At 62.8% G+C, this 15848-nt stretch overlaps 1 protein-coding gene across 1 annotated transcript in view; it reads left to right on the top strand.

Annotated features, from left to right (window-relative positions):
* Positions 1 to 15848, top strand: part of KDM4B (lysine demethylase 4B) — a 133396-nt gene that overhangs the window by 56897 nt on the left and 60651 nt on the right. Inside the window, 1 exon segment of the mRNA XM_080799416.1 lies at positions 726 to 919. Coding sequence (XP_080655542.1) covers positions 726 to 919 — 194 coding nt within the window.

Genomic DNA, 15848 nt, shown 5'->3' with positions numbered 1-15848 from the left:
GCTTCTGATTCTGTGTTTGGGGTTCCCGGCTTCTGCCTGGGGCTCACCTTGCCAGGACCAGCGGCTTGTTCCAGGACCTGTAACGGGGAGGGTCCAAGCGGCGCGTGGGGCAGGGGGGGGCTTGGGACGGAGAGGATGCGGACGCTCGCTCAGCATCTCCTCAGGCTTGGAGGGCTCTCCAGGGACCAGAAACAGATGGCCGTGGGTTTTATGAGCTCTCGTGGCAAGATGGGACCTGTCTGGGCATTAGGAAAAGATGAGTCCGGCGGGCAGGGGTGCTGGCCTGGTTTGCCTGGTTCTGAAAGCTGTCCCCGTCTCCTCTGGCAGAAGGTGCCAGAGGGCCTGTCCGTCCGGCCCCTTTGCTGAGCTCGCCCCACTCCACGATCATCTTTCTCCTTCCATGTCATTGGCTCTGAGGCACGTTAATTATTCACAGCCAAACCTCAGCCTTCCCGGCATGGCCTTCACTGCCCATGACGAATGCCTGGCTCGGCGTGGCATCCGGAGGAAGGCCTGCGTGGCCCAGGCCGAGGGGCTGGTGTCTCAGGGTGGGAGGAGCGCCCAGTGGGGTTCAGACCCTGGGGCAGGTGGGGCCGCGACGTGGGCCGGGTGGGGGCCGGCCGCGACCTCTCCGGCCCTCTGCGCAGGCTGCCTTGTAGGATTCCTGTGCTCCTGCCGGGCCCCCGGCCGTGCCCGCCACCAACCGTGTGCTCGCCGCCCTGCAGGACGTGGCCCAGTGGAACATCGGGAGCCTGCGCACCATCCTGGACATGGTGGAGCGTGAGTGCGGCACCATCATCGAGGGCGTCAACACCCCCTACCTGTACTTCGGCATGTGGAAGACCACCTTCGCCTGGCACACGGAGGACATGGACCTGTACAGCATCAACTACCTGCACTTCGGGGAGCCCAAGTCCTGGTGAGTGGCCGGCCGGCAGCCGGGCCGCGGCGGGGGGGCTCCTCATGCGCTCCGGGGGGCCGCACAGGTGAGGGGGCGCCTTCTGGGGGCCCCTGGGAACAGGCTCGGGCCTGTGGCCAGGCAGGCCCAAGTCGAGGGGCTCCAGCAGCTTGTGACCTGTTGGCCCAGCCCCGTTGGCTTCAGGGGCAGCCTCGGTGGGGGATCAGGGGGCACGCGTCCCCAAAAGTGAGCTTCCTGCTCCCCGGAGCTCACGGTTCGCCTCTGTGGGGGCAGTGTCCGCAGCGTGTCTGTGGTGCTGGGGGCGCTCCCTGGGACCATGGGCCTGGGGAGCGGTTGGCTGTGAGCCCTGAGCCTCCCCCCATCACCTTCCCCTCCCTGCCCCCCGGCCTCTAGCTTGGGGGGGGCGGGGGGCGTTCGTAGCCCCCTGCTGGCAGGGCGGCCTGAAGGAAGGCCACCCTGTGAGCGATGGGCCCTGCAGGCCACGTGGATCATCCAGCGCCATCTGTGTTCCGGATTCTGCGAGCCGAGCACCCCCTTCCCATCCACCTTCCGCTGGCGGGACTGCCGTGTGCCGCCTTCTGTGCGAGGCCGCCTCTGTTCCCTGCGGTTCCCAGCAGACATGTCTGCACCGGTCCTTTACATCTCCTTGCCTTTTCCCAGCTGTCTCAGAAGGTTCCGTCACAGTGATCATCGCCGCCCGGAGGGAGTGGGCGGGGGAGCAGGAGCCCCAGGAGCAGCCCGTGGCCTCCAGAGCTCAGCTCAGTTAGAGTGCTTCCGCACGTGGAGGGGGCGGGGGCGGGGATGGAGAGGCCCCAGCTTAGTCGGGGACCCAGGCTGGCCCCTCACGCGGCGGAGCCTGTGCCCACAGGCGTCGGGGGAGGCCATCTCCAGCTCCCTGGAAGTCACTGGGACCTCCTAGAGCCCTTCGCTAAGGGAGGGTGGGAGCAGGCCCTCTGAGCAGAGGGCTCAAAAGCCAGCAGGAGGCCCCGGCGGGGAGGCCATGCCTCCCTGTCCCGGTGTTGGCTATGGGACCACCCTTGGCTCCCCTCTGAGGTGGCCACAGTGGGATCCTGGCCCTGCTCTCCTGCAGGGGGCTCCTGGTCTGACAGGGAGGGCTGCGGAAGCATTGGGGATGAACGTGGCAGAGACTGCCTAATGAGTGATCACACACCTGGAGGCTTACCACACCACATGCGTCTTCCCTGACGTTGCTGGAGGTCAGGAGTCTGACTCAGGTCGCGCCAGGCTAAACGCAGGCCTGAGCAGGGTCGGTTCCTTCCAGAGGCTTCAGGGGAGACCTGGCTCTTGCCTCTTGCTGGCCTGGGTCTCCCCCTCCCACCCCCCCCCCACCCGTCCTCACCTCCAGTAGCGCAGGGTCTGCCCATCTCTGGGACGCCCACCCTCTGCCTCCCACTCATGAGGGCCTCTTGAGGATGCCAGGCCCACCAGGACCCCAGGGCCGCCCCCACCTTGGGGGCCTTGACTTCGTCCCCGCCGCAGAGTCCCTTTACTGCGTGAGGTGCCATTGTTAACAGACTCTGGTGGTGAAGCCGAAGGCATCTTTGGGGCCGCCGTCCTGCAGGCCACGGGCCCTCTGACCTTGGCATTGCACTGTATCGTTAACCTTGTGCGTGTGCTGGGATCCTGTTAGAATTCCGAGCGCTTCTCGCTGTCAGTTCACTTGTCTCTGTGGCTTTGCTGCGGCTCTGGGTCATCGTGGCCTCTGGCTGGGGGGTACTTACCTTGTAGGAGGCATTTGGAGAGAGATCGAAGGGGTTGGTGTTGCCCATTGCAGGAAGGCCTGAGTCTCACACCCCGTGTGGTCCTGAGCACGTGGGTGGAGGTGTGTTCTGGTAGGCAGTGTCACCCCAGGGCTGCCCAGGAGGGCCCAACAACAGCTCGTTTACCCCGTCCCCTCCCCTCGTCTCGAAGGCCAGGTCAGGCTGCAAGACCGTGAGGCCCTAGTCCAGGCCCGTGGGGAGGGGCTGTGCTCCGGCCCAACCACGCAGCGGTGAGCGGGGCCTGGTGGTGCAGCTGGCAGGGTGAGATGCTTGTGGCCCTTCCCTGGGGGCTCTGCTTGCCAGCTCCCAGCGCTCAGTGCCCTCCCCATGGGCCGAGGCAGGCTGAGCACCGCCAAAGAGCCTTCTGGTCCACAGGCTGGGGTGTGTGCAGTGTGTGTGTGTGTGTGTGTGTGTGTGCATGTGAGTGTGAGAGTATGTGCAAATGTGTGAGCATGCATATGTGTGCATGAAAGAGTGTATGTGTGCGTATCTCTGTATGTTTGTGTGTATGTGCTTGTGTGTGAAGGTGCATGAGTTCACGTGTGTGTGTTTGGGCGTGTGTGGGCGTGTATGTGTGTAAGTGTGCAGTCGTGTGTGATGTCTGAGTATGTGCTGCGGCCCCAGCTCACTGGTCTGGATGGTTCCTAGTGCTGCCCCCCCACCTCACCCCCCCGGGGCGGGGGTGGAGGCAGGGGGTGTCTGTCTGCTCTCAGGGTTCCTATCCTGGCCCCGCGCGGCTCCCCCGAGCACCACTAGATGGCGCCCCCACCCTTCAGCACGGGCTGCCGCTGCTGGCGCCTGTGGAAATTTCCCAGGTTCTTCCATCCTTTCTGCGGACTCCTGGACGCCAGCAGCGATGGCCCCAGAGGCTCCCCGGGAGCGGCAGCAGGAGGAGAGTGAAGACTGCCCCGTGGGTAGTGGGAACACTCAGCTCCCCCACTGCGGACACCCTCGTTTTGGCCCGGGTCTGCCGGCCAGAGGGATCGGAAAGGGAGAAAACCCACCTTTTCCTTGGAGCACAGAACAGAACACACGAAAGGAGCCCAGCTGAATGCCGGCACGTGCCAGCCGATGGCAGGGTCTGCTTTAGCCGTGGCCCTGCCTGAGGATTCAGTGGCCTCGGGTGGCTTGGGGTGAAGTGTGAGCTTGTGATGGGCAGCGACGGTCACATGGGAAGTGGCCTGGAGAGCCCAGGGAGGCGAGGGAGAGGGCACTAGGAACATGAGGGGTAGCAGCCCCCGGCTGATGGGGCGGCTGACGGGCAGGACTGACTTCTCTGCGCTCGCCTCCGACCTCTGGCGGCTTGGGGTTGAGGCTGCAGCCCCAGCACCCCTGTCCCATCCTGTCTCCCCACCCCCTGCTTCTGCCCCTTCATTCCCACTCCTGAGAGCCCTGGGGCAGCAGTCGGCAAGGCTGGCATCGGGCACGGCAATGGTTCATCTGAGGAAAAGAATGTTCTGGAAGGCAGCTTGACCTTGGTCTTGGTTTCTGGTCCTGAAGGGGGAGGGGATCACACACGGGGTGCCTCGTGCTGACCGAGTGTGGCCGGTGGGAGAGGCTCCTCCATGCAGGCTTCTTGCCCCCCACCCCAGTGGCACAGCTCAGGCACCCTCTCCCCAGGACCCGGGTGGGGCCCCAGATGTTGGCAGGGCACCCCACGCTTGTACTAGCTATGTGTGACCTTGGCGTATCTCCTTGTTAGATAGTGGACCCTGGGAGGGCAGGGCCCTCGGTCTCCCCCTGCCCCACCCCGGGTCCCTAGTCCCCAACAGGGGCCTGGCGCAGAGAGGGGGCTCCGTGCTTATCTGGGTCCTAGAGGCCCGGTGCCATGTCCGTGGGAACTGGTCCTTGGGGCTGAGACCCCTCTGGGTGCCCCCCGCCACCAGAGCCTGGGGGTGGGTGCAGCCCCTCTGGTCCCTGGGCTGGTGGTTCCGGGGGCCGCTGGGTGGTGCCCCGGCTCCTGGCCCTTGTCGGGCCCTGGGGCCTGCGCACCCCCCCCGCCCCCCGCAGATGGTGCTCACACGCCGTCTCCCTGATTGCTCCTTCCTCCGGCGTCTGCAGCAGCTTAATTGCAACCATTTCCAAGTATTTCGGTAGCGTTGTTTTTTTTTTAAGTGTCGACGTCTTCAGGTTTACAGCGTTTTATGGAGCCTTCCTGGGTCTGTTGCTACTTTGGGAGCGTGATTTGTGTGTCACAGCGGCGTGAACAGCCGGGCGTCCATGAAAGCGTGGAATTGCTTCGGAAGGCCTGCACCGGGCGGTGCTCTCCGGCAGCAAAGGCTGAGAATATCTGAAGCCTTTGAGTGCTTCCAAATCCCTTTTGAGATGGGGATTTAAAATAGACCTGCTGCTTGCAACTCAGCCACTCCTTCTTGGGGCCGGTGAGGCCGGGAGGGCAGAACCGCGGAGGCCGAGGCCGGTGGGGAGGGCTGTGAGATTCCACCGAGGTTCAAACAGCTGCGCCTTCTGGGAAGTGCTGGGGGCGTGGACCACCCGCCATCCCAGGCCCTCCCAGAGTCCCTGGTGCTCGCTGAGCTGGAGGCGATGTCCCACTGCCCGTCCCAGGACCGCTCCGCCAGGCGGCCGCCGCAGTCCTTCCCCGCACGCTGTAGCCACGGTGGGTCCCAGGCCTTGTGAGCGTGCCGTGGCGGGGGGGGGGGCTGTAAGATGATGGGAACGGCACCCCCTCCTGGCATGGCGTCTTGCTCAGATCCAGACCGAACACAGTGTTCCCGACAGTGTCCCCTCTTGTTCTCTCTGTGGCTTCCTTGTGCCCAGCAGGGGCGGGGGCAGGAGGGAGAGTGGGGGGAGGACAGGCCTCCCAGGGGCCTGCTGAGGGCCCCTGAGGTGGTGGGGGGGGCAGCCAGTGTCCGTTCGTCTGGGCCCTGACCCTGGCCTTCAGGCCCGCGACTCAGCAGCATCCCCTGGTCCCAGCGTTGTCTCCGGCTGTGGTCTCAAGGCATCCCCAGCCTTCCCTGCCCTCCTGCTTCTGTTGGCCTGGGATGTGTCTTTCAGGTCCCCTGGCGCCCCACGGCAGGGAGCACGTCCTCAGATCCGCACGTGTGCCCACACGCATGCCTGCCTGCTCCCACGTGTGCAATGCACGTGCGTTCACTCGTGCAGGCTTCCCGCGTGGGGGCTGGGGGAGAGCCTCTGGGAGCCTGCTCCCCCAAAGGTCATGGCGCCTCCCTGCCCGCGGGCTCGTGCAGTGTCCTGGGCACCAGGAAAGGATCCTTGCAAGCAGAGTCCAGGGGCAGGGTGGCAGGGAGGGCCGTGGTGCTGGAGCTTCACTTCTCTGCCCTTTAAGAAGCCCGAGTGAGCCCGGGCACCGGGGCGCGCGGAGAATTTTTCCTTTTGATGTGGCTGCACCTAGAGGTTTCTGCTGGCGTTTTCCCTCAGGGGAGTTTCATGGGAGAGGGACGGGGTGGCCTTTCTTCTGTTGCCAGGAAGCTTGAGTCCCAGCGGGCACGGCCGTCTTCTGCACGTGCTGCTCTGGGGGCCCATGTGCGCGCGTGTATGTGAGTGTGCACGTGTGTACGCGCACGTTGTGTGCATGTGTGCGCGAGTATGGGCACACGTGTGTATTTGAGGACGTGTACTCCCTGCCGTGGGGCACGAGGAGGAAGGGTGCTGCGGGTACAGACGCTGGTCGGCTCCCGTGTTCCCTGCTCTCAGGCTGCAGCGTGGGAGAGAGGCTGCACACGCTGGGCCCAGGATTGCGGGTCTGTTGCCCTGCGGAGGGGGGCAGAGCAAGGCTCTTCTGGGGAGGGGGGCTGCTGGGCGGCTCCCTTGCCCCTTGGCTGTGTGTCTGCCTCCCTGCAGGCCCAAGCGGGGCTGCATCAGCCCACCTCCCAGCTGTGGCTTCTTCCCAGAGGATAGGCACCTGCGTCTCTCCCTGCCTCCCTCCCTGCCTGCCTCCCTCCCTGCCTCCCTCCTTCCCTCCCTGTCTCCCTCCCTCCCTCCCTGCCTTCCGGCTTGCTTCCCTGCCTCTTGGCCTGCCTCCCAGCCTTCTCCTTGGTGTCCAAAGCAGGCTCCCCAGGCCTGACTGCAGGGGGCGCTGCTGGACCACCTTGAGGGCCTCTCCTTAGTCCCCAGGGAGCTTGGGACTGAGAAGTCCCGGGGTGGACGGAGCCTGGTAAAGGCCCTTGGTGGAGAGGGCCAGCGCCTGAAGGAGGCTGTCCTGGAGAAGGCTTGGGGACTTCACGGCTTCTGAGAGCCTGGCTCAGTGGGGACCAGGTCCCCATTCTTTGACTTGGGCAGAGCCCATCATCCGGCAACCAGGGTAACTCCTCCCGGCGACTGGAGAGGCCCTGTGGTGTCAGCGACGGCTTGGCTGGGGGCGGATATGGACGGAGACTGGTGGGAGCCTGACAGCTTCGCAGATTGGTTTTAATAACTCAGCTTCCCTGCACGGTGTCCTGTCACACGCGTGAGATGCAGGAGAGAAATCGACACTCTCCCTCCTCCCCCCTGCCCCGGGCCAAAGCCCCATTTGGGCATCTGGGGACAGAGCCCCATGATGGCTCAGTGTGACCCCCGCGCCTGGGGAGGCTGGGTGGAAAAGACCCACCAGGCTGCCGGAAGGGAAGCTGTCCGTCTGGGCCTCGTTAGCGGGCTGGGGAACGCGGCCGGGCTCTGCTCGCCTCAACCCTGGATCCTGCGCTGAGGCGGCGGAAACAGCAGCAGCTGGAGTGTTTCCGAGCAGGAAGCTCCCCGAGAGCAGACCCTCACTGAGGCAGGCGGTGTCAGAACCCCATGATTAAAAGGGGCAGAGAAGGCGGCGAGATGGATCACTCGGCGTGTGAGTCAGCGCGCCGGGCCGTGGGGTCCTGCTCTCGGGGCCCCGTGCCCGTGCTCTGAAGCGTGCGACATCGGTCTGCAGAGTGGCCCAGCCCTGCAGCCCCAGCCAGAGTCCAGTCTCGCCCCAAACACGCCACAGGTAGAGTTTCCTGGTGGGGCCCAGCCGCCTTCTGCAGGAAGATGGCCACTGTCCCAAATGGCCAGGCGAGGCCCCCCGAGTGCTGAGCTAGACCCACTGAGGCCCAGTTGCCCAGCCTGCTGGCTCGGTACCTCGGCTGCCTGCGGAGGGACCCGCTGTGGCACTCGGCTTCCCCACTGGGTGCGCGGGGCCGTGGGCGGGCAGGGAGTGTCTCCTCTGTTCCCCTTGCAGAGTCTCCTCTTGGGACAGGGACCGCGGCTGCAGAGCCCCGAATGTCCTTCATTCCAGTGTGCCTGACCTGTGTGCCCAGTGTCCCCTTCCAGGGGACAGGCCTAAGTGTCGGGGGCCGCGCAGGGAGCTTGTGGGAATGATAGCTGGGTCAGCCCCCCAGGGTCCCCTCCTGGGTTTCCCAGAGCCCTCGGCGCAACGTCTGGATCAGAACCACAGGCGTCCTGCTTGTCAGGAGCGTGTAGCGCGAAAACCGAAAGCTGATTTCAGCCCTGGAAAATGAACTCCTGATGCCGGCGAGACCTTCGCATCGCAAGCCGGGCATCAGGTGTCACCGGACCACGAGAGTGGGACGGTGTCGTTAGTCACCGCGGTGAGTATGACAGGCCGTTCCGGAGAAGTCTGCACGGCGTGGTGCCTTGCGCTGCGCGTTTCAGACCATTCCGTGTGTCTGCTTCCTTTTTTCCGGTGTCACACGCCCGAAAGTCTAATCGCCTGGCACTGTTCTGGCAACACCGCGTGCCACGTGAAAGCATGGGCTGGGTGCCACTTGGCGGGGATCAGAGGACCCCGGAAACCTGGCGTGTTTCGGGGCGCCGCCCCACCCCCCGGGGCTCCACGCGGCGGGCGGTGGGATCCGTGCCCGTGGGCTGGCTCCCCGCCTCCCGCGGCCTGCTGGCGGTCGGTGTTTGTTCGGGGAACGCAAAGTGATTTTAACATCACGCTAAACGGAGGAAGGTCAGCCTTCTGCTAAGGAAAAATTTCGCCATATGCTCTCCTCAAGGAGCCAGGGAGAGGGAGTGGGGCTGCTTCTGGCATCGCGGGTGGCCTGACGCCTCGCCAGGAGCCCGTATGGCGGGCAGCCCCGCGGCGGGGGGGAGGGGGCACTGGGGGAGGGCGGTGGGTCTGGGAATTGGGGTCTGGGTGTCACAGCGCACCCCAGGCAAACGCTCGGCTGTGGGGCGCTCTCCTCGTGCCTCCCGTGGTTGTCCCGGGCCCCTCTACCCACTGTTTCGGCGGCATGCTCTGTTCAGGAAAAGAGACTTTGGTGTGTAGAACCGTTTTAGTTTTATGGCACTGCTGAGGAGCTGGCCCAGGCGCTCCCCCTCGCCCCCACCGAGTCCCCGCTGGGCTCTTCCATCGGGCTGGGACCCTGTCGCAGTTAACGGACCCGTGTTGATACACTCTCAGTAAGCAGAGTCCTCGGTTTATTCCGATTTCCTCAGTTTCCCCCAGTGTCCTTTTCCATCCCAGGACCCTGTCCCAGGCTCTCACGTGACACGGAGTCATCGCGTCTCTTTGGGCTCCTCTGGGCTGGGACTGGTTCTCAGACTTCCCTGGTTTTTGACGCCCGGTGATAGTGGCGTGGGGGACGAGGCAGGGGTTTGGTAGGAAGGGCTGGGGGGGATGGGCTTGGGGAGGAAGACCCCCGAGGCAGGTGTCCTTCTCCTGACGCCATCTCGGGGGACGGCTTGTCGCTGCGAACGTTGCCTCGGTCCCCTGGCTGAGGTGGGCCGTCAGGTGTCACTCCTGTTTAGTCACTCTTCCCAGTTTCCATGTTGTTCTGTTTGATATGTACTCTGAAAAAAAACAAAAACAAATGAAAAAAAAAATCGGGAAGGGGAAGAGAGCCGCGAATAGAGCAGCCCGCGCCCAGTGCCCACGGCGGCAGATATGACCGTCCTGGCGCCCCTCCTTTTTGATCTGTTTCTTTTCCCCTGACCTCGCGTGGGGGCGGCTGGTGTTTGCGTGCTGCGTGACCAGCCAGCGGGCGTGTGGCCTGTATTTCTTTGCTTTCGATTCTGTAGATCAGAACTGAGGCATGGGCCTGCTAGTGCCTCAGTTGAGGCTCTCAGAGGCTGGAATCGAGGTGCCGCTGGGCCCCGGGGAAGGTGCACCCCAGGATCATCTAGGTTGTTGGCAGAGTTCTGTTCCTTTCAGTGGTAGGAGCGAGGCCCCGCGTCCTTGCTGGCTGCCAGCCCTGGGCTCCTGTCAGAATCTGGAGGTCACTCAGGGCTTGCCATGTGTCTCACTCCAACCTCAGGCCAGCCTGGGATCCCCTCCCACTGGTACCTTGGACATAAAGAAGGGCCCCTCCCCTGCTTAGGTCAGGCCCACCCAGGGTAGTCTCCCTGTATCAGGGTCTCCTGAGGTGGGAACTTAGTTATAACAGCAAAAATCCCTCACAGCTGCACCAAGGGAATGCTAGAGTCCCTGTGAGCAGGGGCTAGATGTAGGCGTCTCAGGGGCATCTGAGAATCATGTCTGTCATATCGCCTACATTGCGAACCGTAGTGTGGTACAAAAAACGAACAAAACATGTCCAGCCCGCAAAGATAGGTCTTTACGTACCATTTATCGGATGACCACAGTCACCCCCGCGTAACCCCGACAGTGCTGGGAAACAAACCCTTCCCTCTACTGCCCACCGAGGGCTCCTCCCCGCCCAGAGCTAACAACCGTCCTTTTGTCTCTCCTCCTTCTGACTTGATGGGGCTCGTGTCACTGCTTCTCTGGGTCCTTCTCCTGCGTGTGTCTGTGGCCCCGGGCCGCGTGGCTGGATGGTGTCTGGGTCTGAGCACCGTACAGACAGACACATTCTTACTCTGTGTTTCTGCTGGGAGCTGGGGAGGAAAACCCACCCTGTGCCGTGCGGAGTTCATTTGTTTGCGTGGCTGTAGGGTTTTCTGCGTTACGACTCTGCCTCCATCCGTTCCTCTGTGCCTGGGTGATGGGCGTTTGGGCTTTTTCCACGTTGGGCCAGCTGCGCACGCCACTTTAGAGTTTCTACCTGACGCTTGTGTACGCGGTCCATTACTGCACGCGGGGGCGCAATGAGGAGTCCTGGCAGTGGGGGCCATGGGGGTGCTTGGTGCAGCCCCACACCTCCCCCCTGCTCAGGAGAGGCACAGGCTGGCCGGACACCTGTTCAGGGCCGCGGAGCACGGGGGTGGTAGATCTGGGGTCTGGCCCACCTTCCCTGCCACTGCTCCACACTGCCCCTCGAATTCGGAGGGGGTGGCCCGTCAGCCTTGGCAGCGGGGTTGTCCCAGGTGGCACAGGTGGCTTGGACTTGAAGGTGTGGGAGGGCCAGGATGCTTTTCTTATGGAGTCCCCAGAATGGTCCCTGAGTCAAGCTCCGACAAGCTGAACGCTCAGGCCGGTGGGTTCCTGCATGAGACAGAGACGGGAACGTAGGGACCCGGGCTGGCAGACGCTCTGCCGTCTGAAGCGTGTGGCTTCGGCAGAGGCCACCCTGGGTGTCCACGTGGGGCAAGATGGGTGAACGTGTTCCAGAAATTTTGATGGGCAGGCACAGGAGGCACGGCCCAGGCTTCTCTCGCCCTCTTGGTGGCAAGTGCCTGGTCACATGGCCACACTTACAGCCCGGGGGCCTGGCACACACTGTCCAGCCACAGGTCTGGGGGAGGTAGGGGAGGGGCAGGTGCTGAGCAAAGGGCGTTTCGTGCCTCAGCTCACACGCCGATGGAGTGTGCACTCTGGGTCCAGCACAAACTGTGCCAGTGTTGACGGCCCCTGTTAGGACGGGAGATCACAGTGTGGGTCTGCACCCCCAGAGTAGGCCCAGGCTGGGCAGTGGCTGGTACCCCTCAGCCAGGGTCAGGGAAGCCCATGGGGCTGAGGCCCGTGGGAGGAGACGGAGCCGGGCAGTTCGCGGAGAGGGGCCCAGGGGGAGGGTGGCCGGGCCGGGGGTGCGGGACTGTGGGACCAGAAGGTTGGTGGTGGATGGTTTCTTCCCCTCAGACACATTCCAGCAAGAGGGGTGTCAGCTGGGAGGGCGGGTGTGGGCTGGGATTTAGGGGCCCTGGACCAGCAGGTCAGGCTGGTGCCCTTCTCCCCTGGGCGTCCTCCTCTTCTCTCTCCCTGCCGCTCGAGGACATAGACCCCGCCGGCTGGGTCTGTCAGGAGACCGTGGCCCCGAACTTTGGAGTCCTCTGTTCCAAGAGTGGAGACGTGCACAGGAGGAGTAAATTAGAGACGCAGGGTTTTGGCCTTGGGGCGGCCCGAGCTCCTGCTCCCGGGCCGGAGGGCCAGGCCAGGAGCTCGAGTCCTCTCTCTTCCCGGCTGTCTAAGAAGCTGTTGGTTCCTCTGTTGGAAATGTCACCGCTGGGCATGAATTCCCGTCCTAAGATCCTCCCACCCGGCAGCGGTGTTTGGATCGGGAGCTGCTGAGTCTGCGGCTGGTGGCGGGGACCCCTCCTCCTGCTGCCGAGACGAGGCCAGCCTGGCCAGGAGACGCTCCCCCCACCCCCACCTGGTACCGCAGACGAGCCATCAGCGATTCGGGGTCTGCGTGCAGGGTCTGGTTTCCATGGCAAATTTCTCTCCTGCTAGTGAGGTTGCTGTCGGCTGAAGGGAGAGGCCTGCGAAGCTGGGAGGAGAGAGAGCGCGCGAGGCTTTGTCACCTTGGCTTAAGAACCTGGCTGGGAATGGGCTCCCCCTTCATGCTGGCCCAGCAGCAGGAGGCGGGGCGGCCTTGTGGCCTTAGACAGAGCGGGGGGACACCGGCCAGCCGCGTCGCCAGGACGGGACCTGTTGGCGGGACCTCAGTGGCCTCCCCCGGAGGCTCGGTCCGCCTGCTCTCGCCGGCCTGATGCTGAGCGCGGCTGACTCAGCCCAGGCATGAGCTTAAGCCTCCCCGAAGCGCCAGGGCCTGGACTGACCCCTGGAGTGACCCCGAGTGGCCTGTGGCCTTGGCCTCCTGGGTGGCATGCTGAGACTCAGCCTGGTGTGACACGGGGAAGCTGGAGCCCCCGAGCGCTGGTTTGTAAGGCTGGTGTGAGCTGTGTGCTCCCTGGAGCCAGCCCTGTCGTTAAGAGGGTACATCAGAGACACACGAGGCCTCCCTGTCAGCGTATGCCCACATGAGGGTCCGTAGGCCTTGCCGTCCGTGGGTGTGGGTGTGTGTGACGACGAACGCCGACGTGTCCAGGACGTGGGAAATCACTTAGCAGACCCGAGCCTCCCCCCACGTTGAAGATGTCCTCCTGGCTGGGCTCCCACCCCCCTCCCCGGCCCCACCCGGCTCGTAGCTGTGACCTGGGCTCGTGCTGCTACGACGTGGGGTGGCTGACACTGGCCTGTCCAGTGCCTCTCGGCTGCAGACGACAGCGAAGTGCCGTCTTCAGGCGCGTCCCTTCTGAGTTCTCATGCTCTCCAGACCTGTCCCTGTTCCTGCCCGTTCACATGGCATGCATGTTTCAATGCCAGTGCATTAGGGGGCGTCCCCGCTCTAGCACACGCCGCCCCGAGGAGCTTGGGGGCCAGGGCAGCTGGCCTGTGGGCCCGGGGTGTGGGCGCCACGGGAGGCCGCCTCCGGCTCGCTTTTTGAGTGGAAATTCAGGCCAGTTCTTCGAGGGGGAGACTGGGGGTTCCGGGCCCCCCTTTGCTGCCGGGCTTGGGTGCCCCATTCTCGGTGCCTGCCTTTGGAAGCCTCAAAGGCACCCCCTCCCACCGCTTTAAAAACATCAAAAACAAGCACGCATGTGACTTGGCGTTTTCAGTCCCGTCCTGTAACAGAAATAATTCCCAGGTCTAAAATAAACCGGGGCTTGGGATCAGATGCCTCCAAGTCGGTAACATTTAATAGCAGACTTGACACCGCTCACCTTGTGAAGTGTCTCTCTTGGTTAACATGGGCTGGCCACGTGTGAGCCGGGCCCGGACACCCCGTGTCCCCCGTTCCCGTGGGCCAGTGTCGGGGCAGGTGGGGCCTGGGGCCCCGTGAGAGGCCTCGGCCGCCCCTCCCGCCCACACCATCCCTTTGTCTCCGTGCAGGAGGCCATTCATCCGGCATCCTTGCCGCGGTCATCCCGTCGGAGACCCCGGTTTCCACTGTTTATTTCCTGTGTGCGTTTCAATAAAAATGTCATTATTTGAAATCCTTGACACTGCTTGTGCCAGATACCGCATTCCATCGCCTATTGTCCCGTAAAACGACCCATTAAAGATAAAACCGCTGTGGCTCAATAAGGCTCTTTCCTGGGAACAAGCCGCCCCGGTCCTCCGCCGGTCCTATCTCCCTAGCAAGGGTTTGTGTTCGTTGCATAAAGGGGCCCCCAGCGCCGGGACAAATGAAGGGGGCTGACTCTGTGGAACGAGGTTCCTTGGAAGTTAAGATGGGATTTCTCTGGGGCGCCTGGGAGGCTCAGTCATTAAGCATCTGCCTTTGGCTCCGGTCATGATCCCCGGGTCCTGGGATCGAGCCCCACATCGGGCTCCCTGCTTGGTGGGAGGCCTGCTTTCCAGCTCCCACTCCCCCTGCTTATGTTCCTACTCTCGCTGCCTCTCTCTCTGTCGAATAAATAAATAAAGTTCACAAAAAAAAGGGGGGGGATTTTTGATAGAAATGGGTCAGGCGTCCATTTGCCGTCAGACCCGTTCCAGCTGCCCGCTCCGGGAGGGGGCTGTGTAGTCCGGGCGGAGCTCCCCGGTGCAGCGGTGACCAAGAGGGGCCACGCGGGGCTATCCCTGGGCCGGAGGGACTTGGAAATGCGCTCTGGGTTCTGTCTGGAGGAGCTGGGACAGGGTCCCAGAGTCCCCTCCGTCCCCAGGCCAGGTCCTCTCTCCCCTCCCGGGTGGACTGGGCTGGTAATGGCTCTTCTTCCTCCCATCCCTGTGGGTGCGGGGCCCCCAGACTGTTCATTTGCGCAGGTCTGTGCACCTCTTCCCTCGGGGTTTAAAGGCAAGTCAGTCTGTCGGCTGGTTTTTCTGACGTCTTTTATTTCTCCAGACCGGTGTGTGGGGTGACACCGGCCCCGGGTGACCTGGGCCGCCCTGTGTGACTATTACTAGTCTCCTTTCACACTCCACCCATCACCGTAAGGCCCCCGGCTCACACCCAGCTTAGCGCCCCCGCCACACTGTGTCTTGAAGTCAGCCGGTCCTCAGGTCAGGTCACGAGCTGGTCCCCTTACCTCATTTCCTAAGGGACCGCCTCACAGGTGAGGGGGCATTCTGAAACGCGGTTGTGGGTCTCCTGCTCTGCTCGGAGGTGGTGCATGGCGGCGTTACCGGGCCGCACCCGCTTCGCAGAGATGTGCGTGGGCTCTCCTGGGTCAGATTGCGATTCTGTCATTGGTGGGCACACGCCCAGGCTTGTATTTGACCTCCTTGGTGGGGAGCAGCTCCTGCTTCCGGGCCACAGACAAGGGCTGAGTCTACCCTAGGGGCCTTTGTGGCCCGCCCTGAACGTCTCTGGCGCAAAGGATGTCAGGCTGTCCTGACGCTGGTGGTTTGTCCTGCTCCCTTACTGGGATGCTTCGTTCTTTCATTTACCAGCTCGTTCTTCGCTTTCCCAAATCGAACATTGTGTTGTTCCTCAGAGGGTTTGTCTTTTCCCTTCTAGTTGTTACTGTCCTCTTATCTTTTCTTCTTGGCCTGTGACAGCGGCTAGCGTCTTCAGTATGGTGCTGAGGAGTGCTGTGATAACGGGCAGCTTGCCGTGCTCCCAACTTTCCGGAATGCCTCTCCTGCCTCATCATGGGAGGTCCCTCCCAGTCCTAGTTGGCTAAGAGCTTTCATACCGAGTGGCTTGGAATCTTACACAGAGTTTTGTTTGTTGGGCTGTCTTTGCAACCCTGAGGGTTACAAGTCCTTCTTGGTCTTGTAATACACTTCGCTGTCTGATTTTTCCAAGGTTTTATTTAGGACTTGGCAGCTGTGAGAGACTGGCCTAGCATTTTCCTGTGTGTCTTTGTCCTGTGTTGGTGACAGGGTTTCCTGTTCATTCATTCATTCAAAAATATGCCAGATTTGTAGAAGGAGTTCGGTAGCATTTGATCTTCCTGTTAGTAATGTGCATAAGCGGGCACAGCCCTTTAGCGTGAAGGTTTTGTGGGGTCCTTAGTAAAACCACTGGGGCCTGGTGCCTTTTCCAGAGCGGTTATCTGCAGGTTTCTGGTTCCTCTGACAGAGCTCATGTTAACCGATGGATGCCTTGGTTCAAGGCCCAGAAGAT

The sequence above is a fragment of the Martes martes genome (assembly GCF_963455335.1).
Source record: "Martes martes genome assembly, chromosome: 1".
Taxonomy (NCBI): Eukaryota; Metazoa; Chordata; class Mammalia; order Carnivora; family Mustelidae; genus Martes; species Martes martes.
Note: the sequence above shows the minus strand (reverse complement) of the source record. Positions and strands in the feature narration are given on the sequence as shown.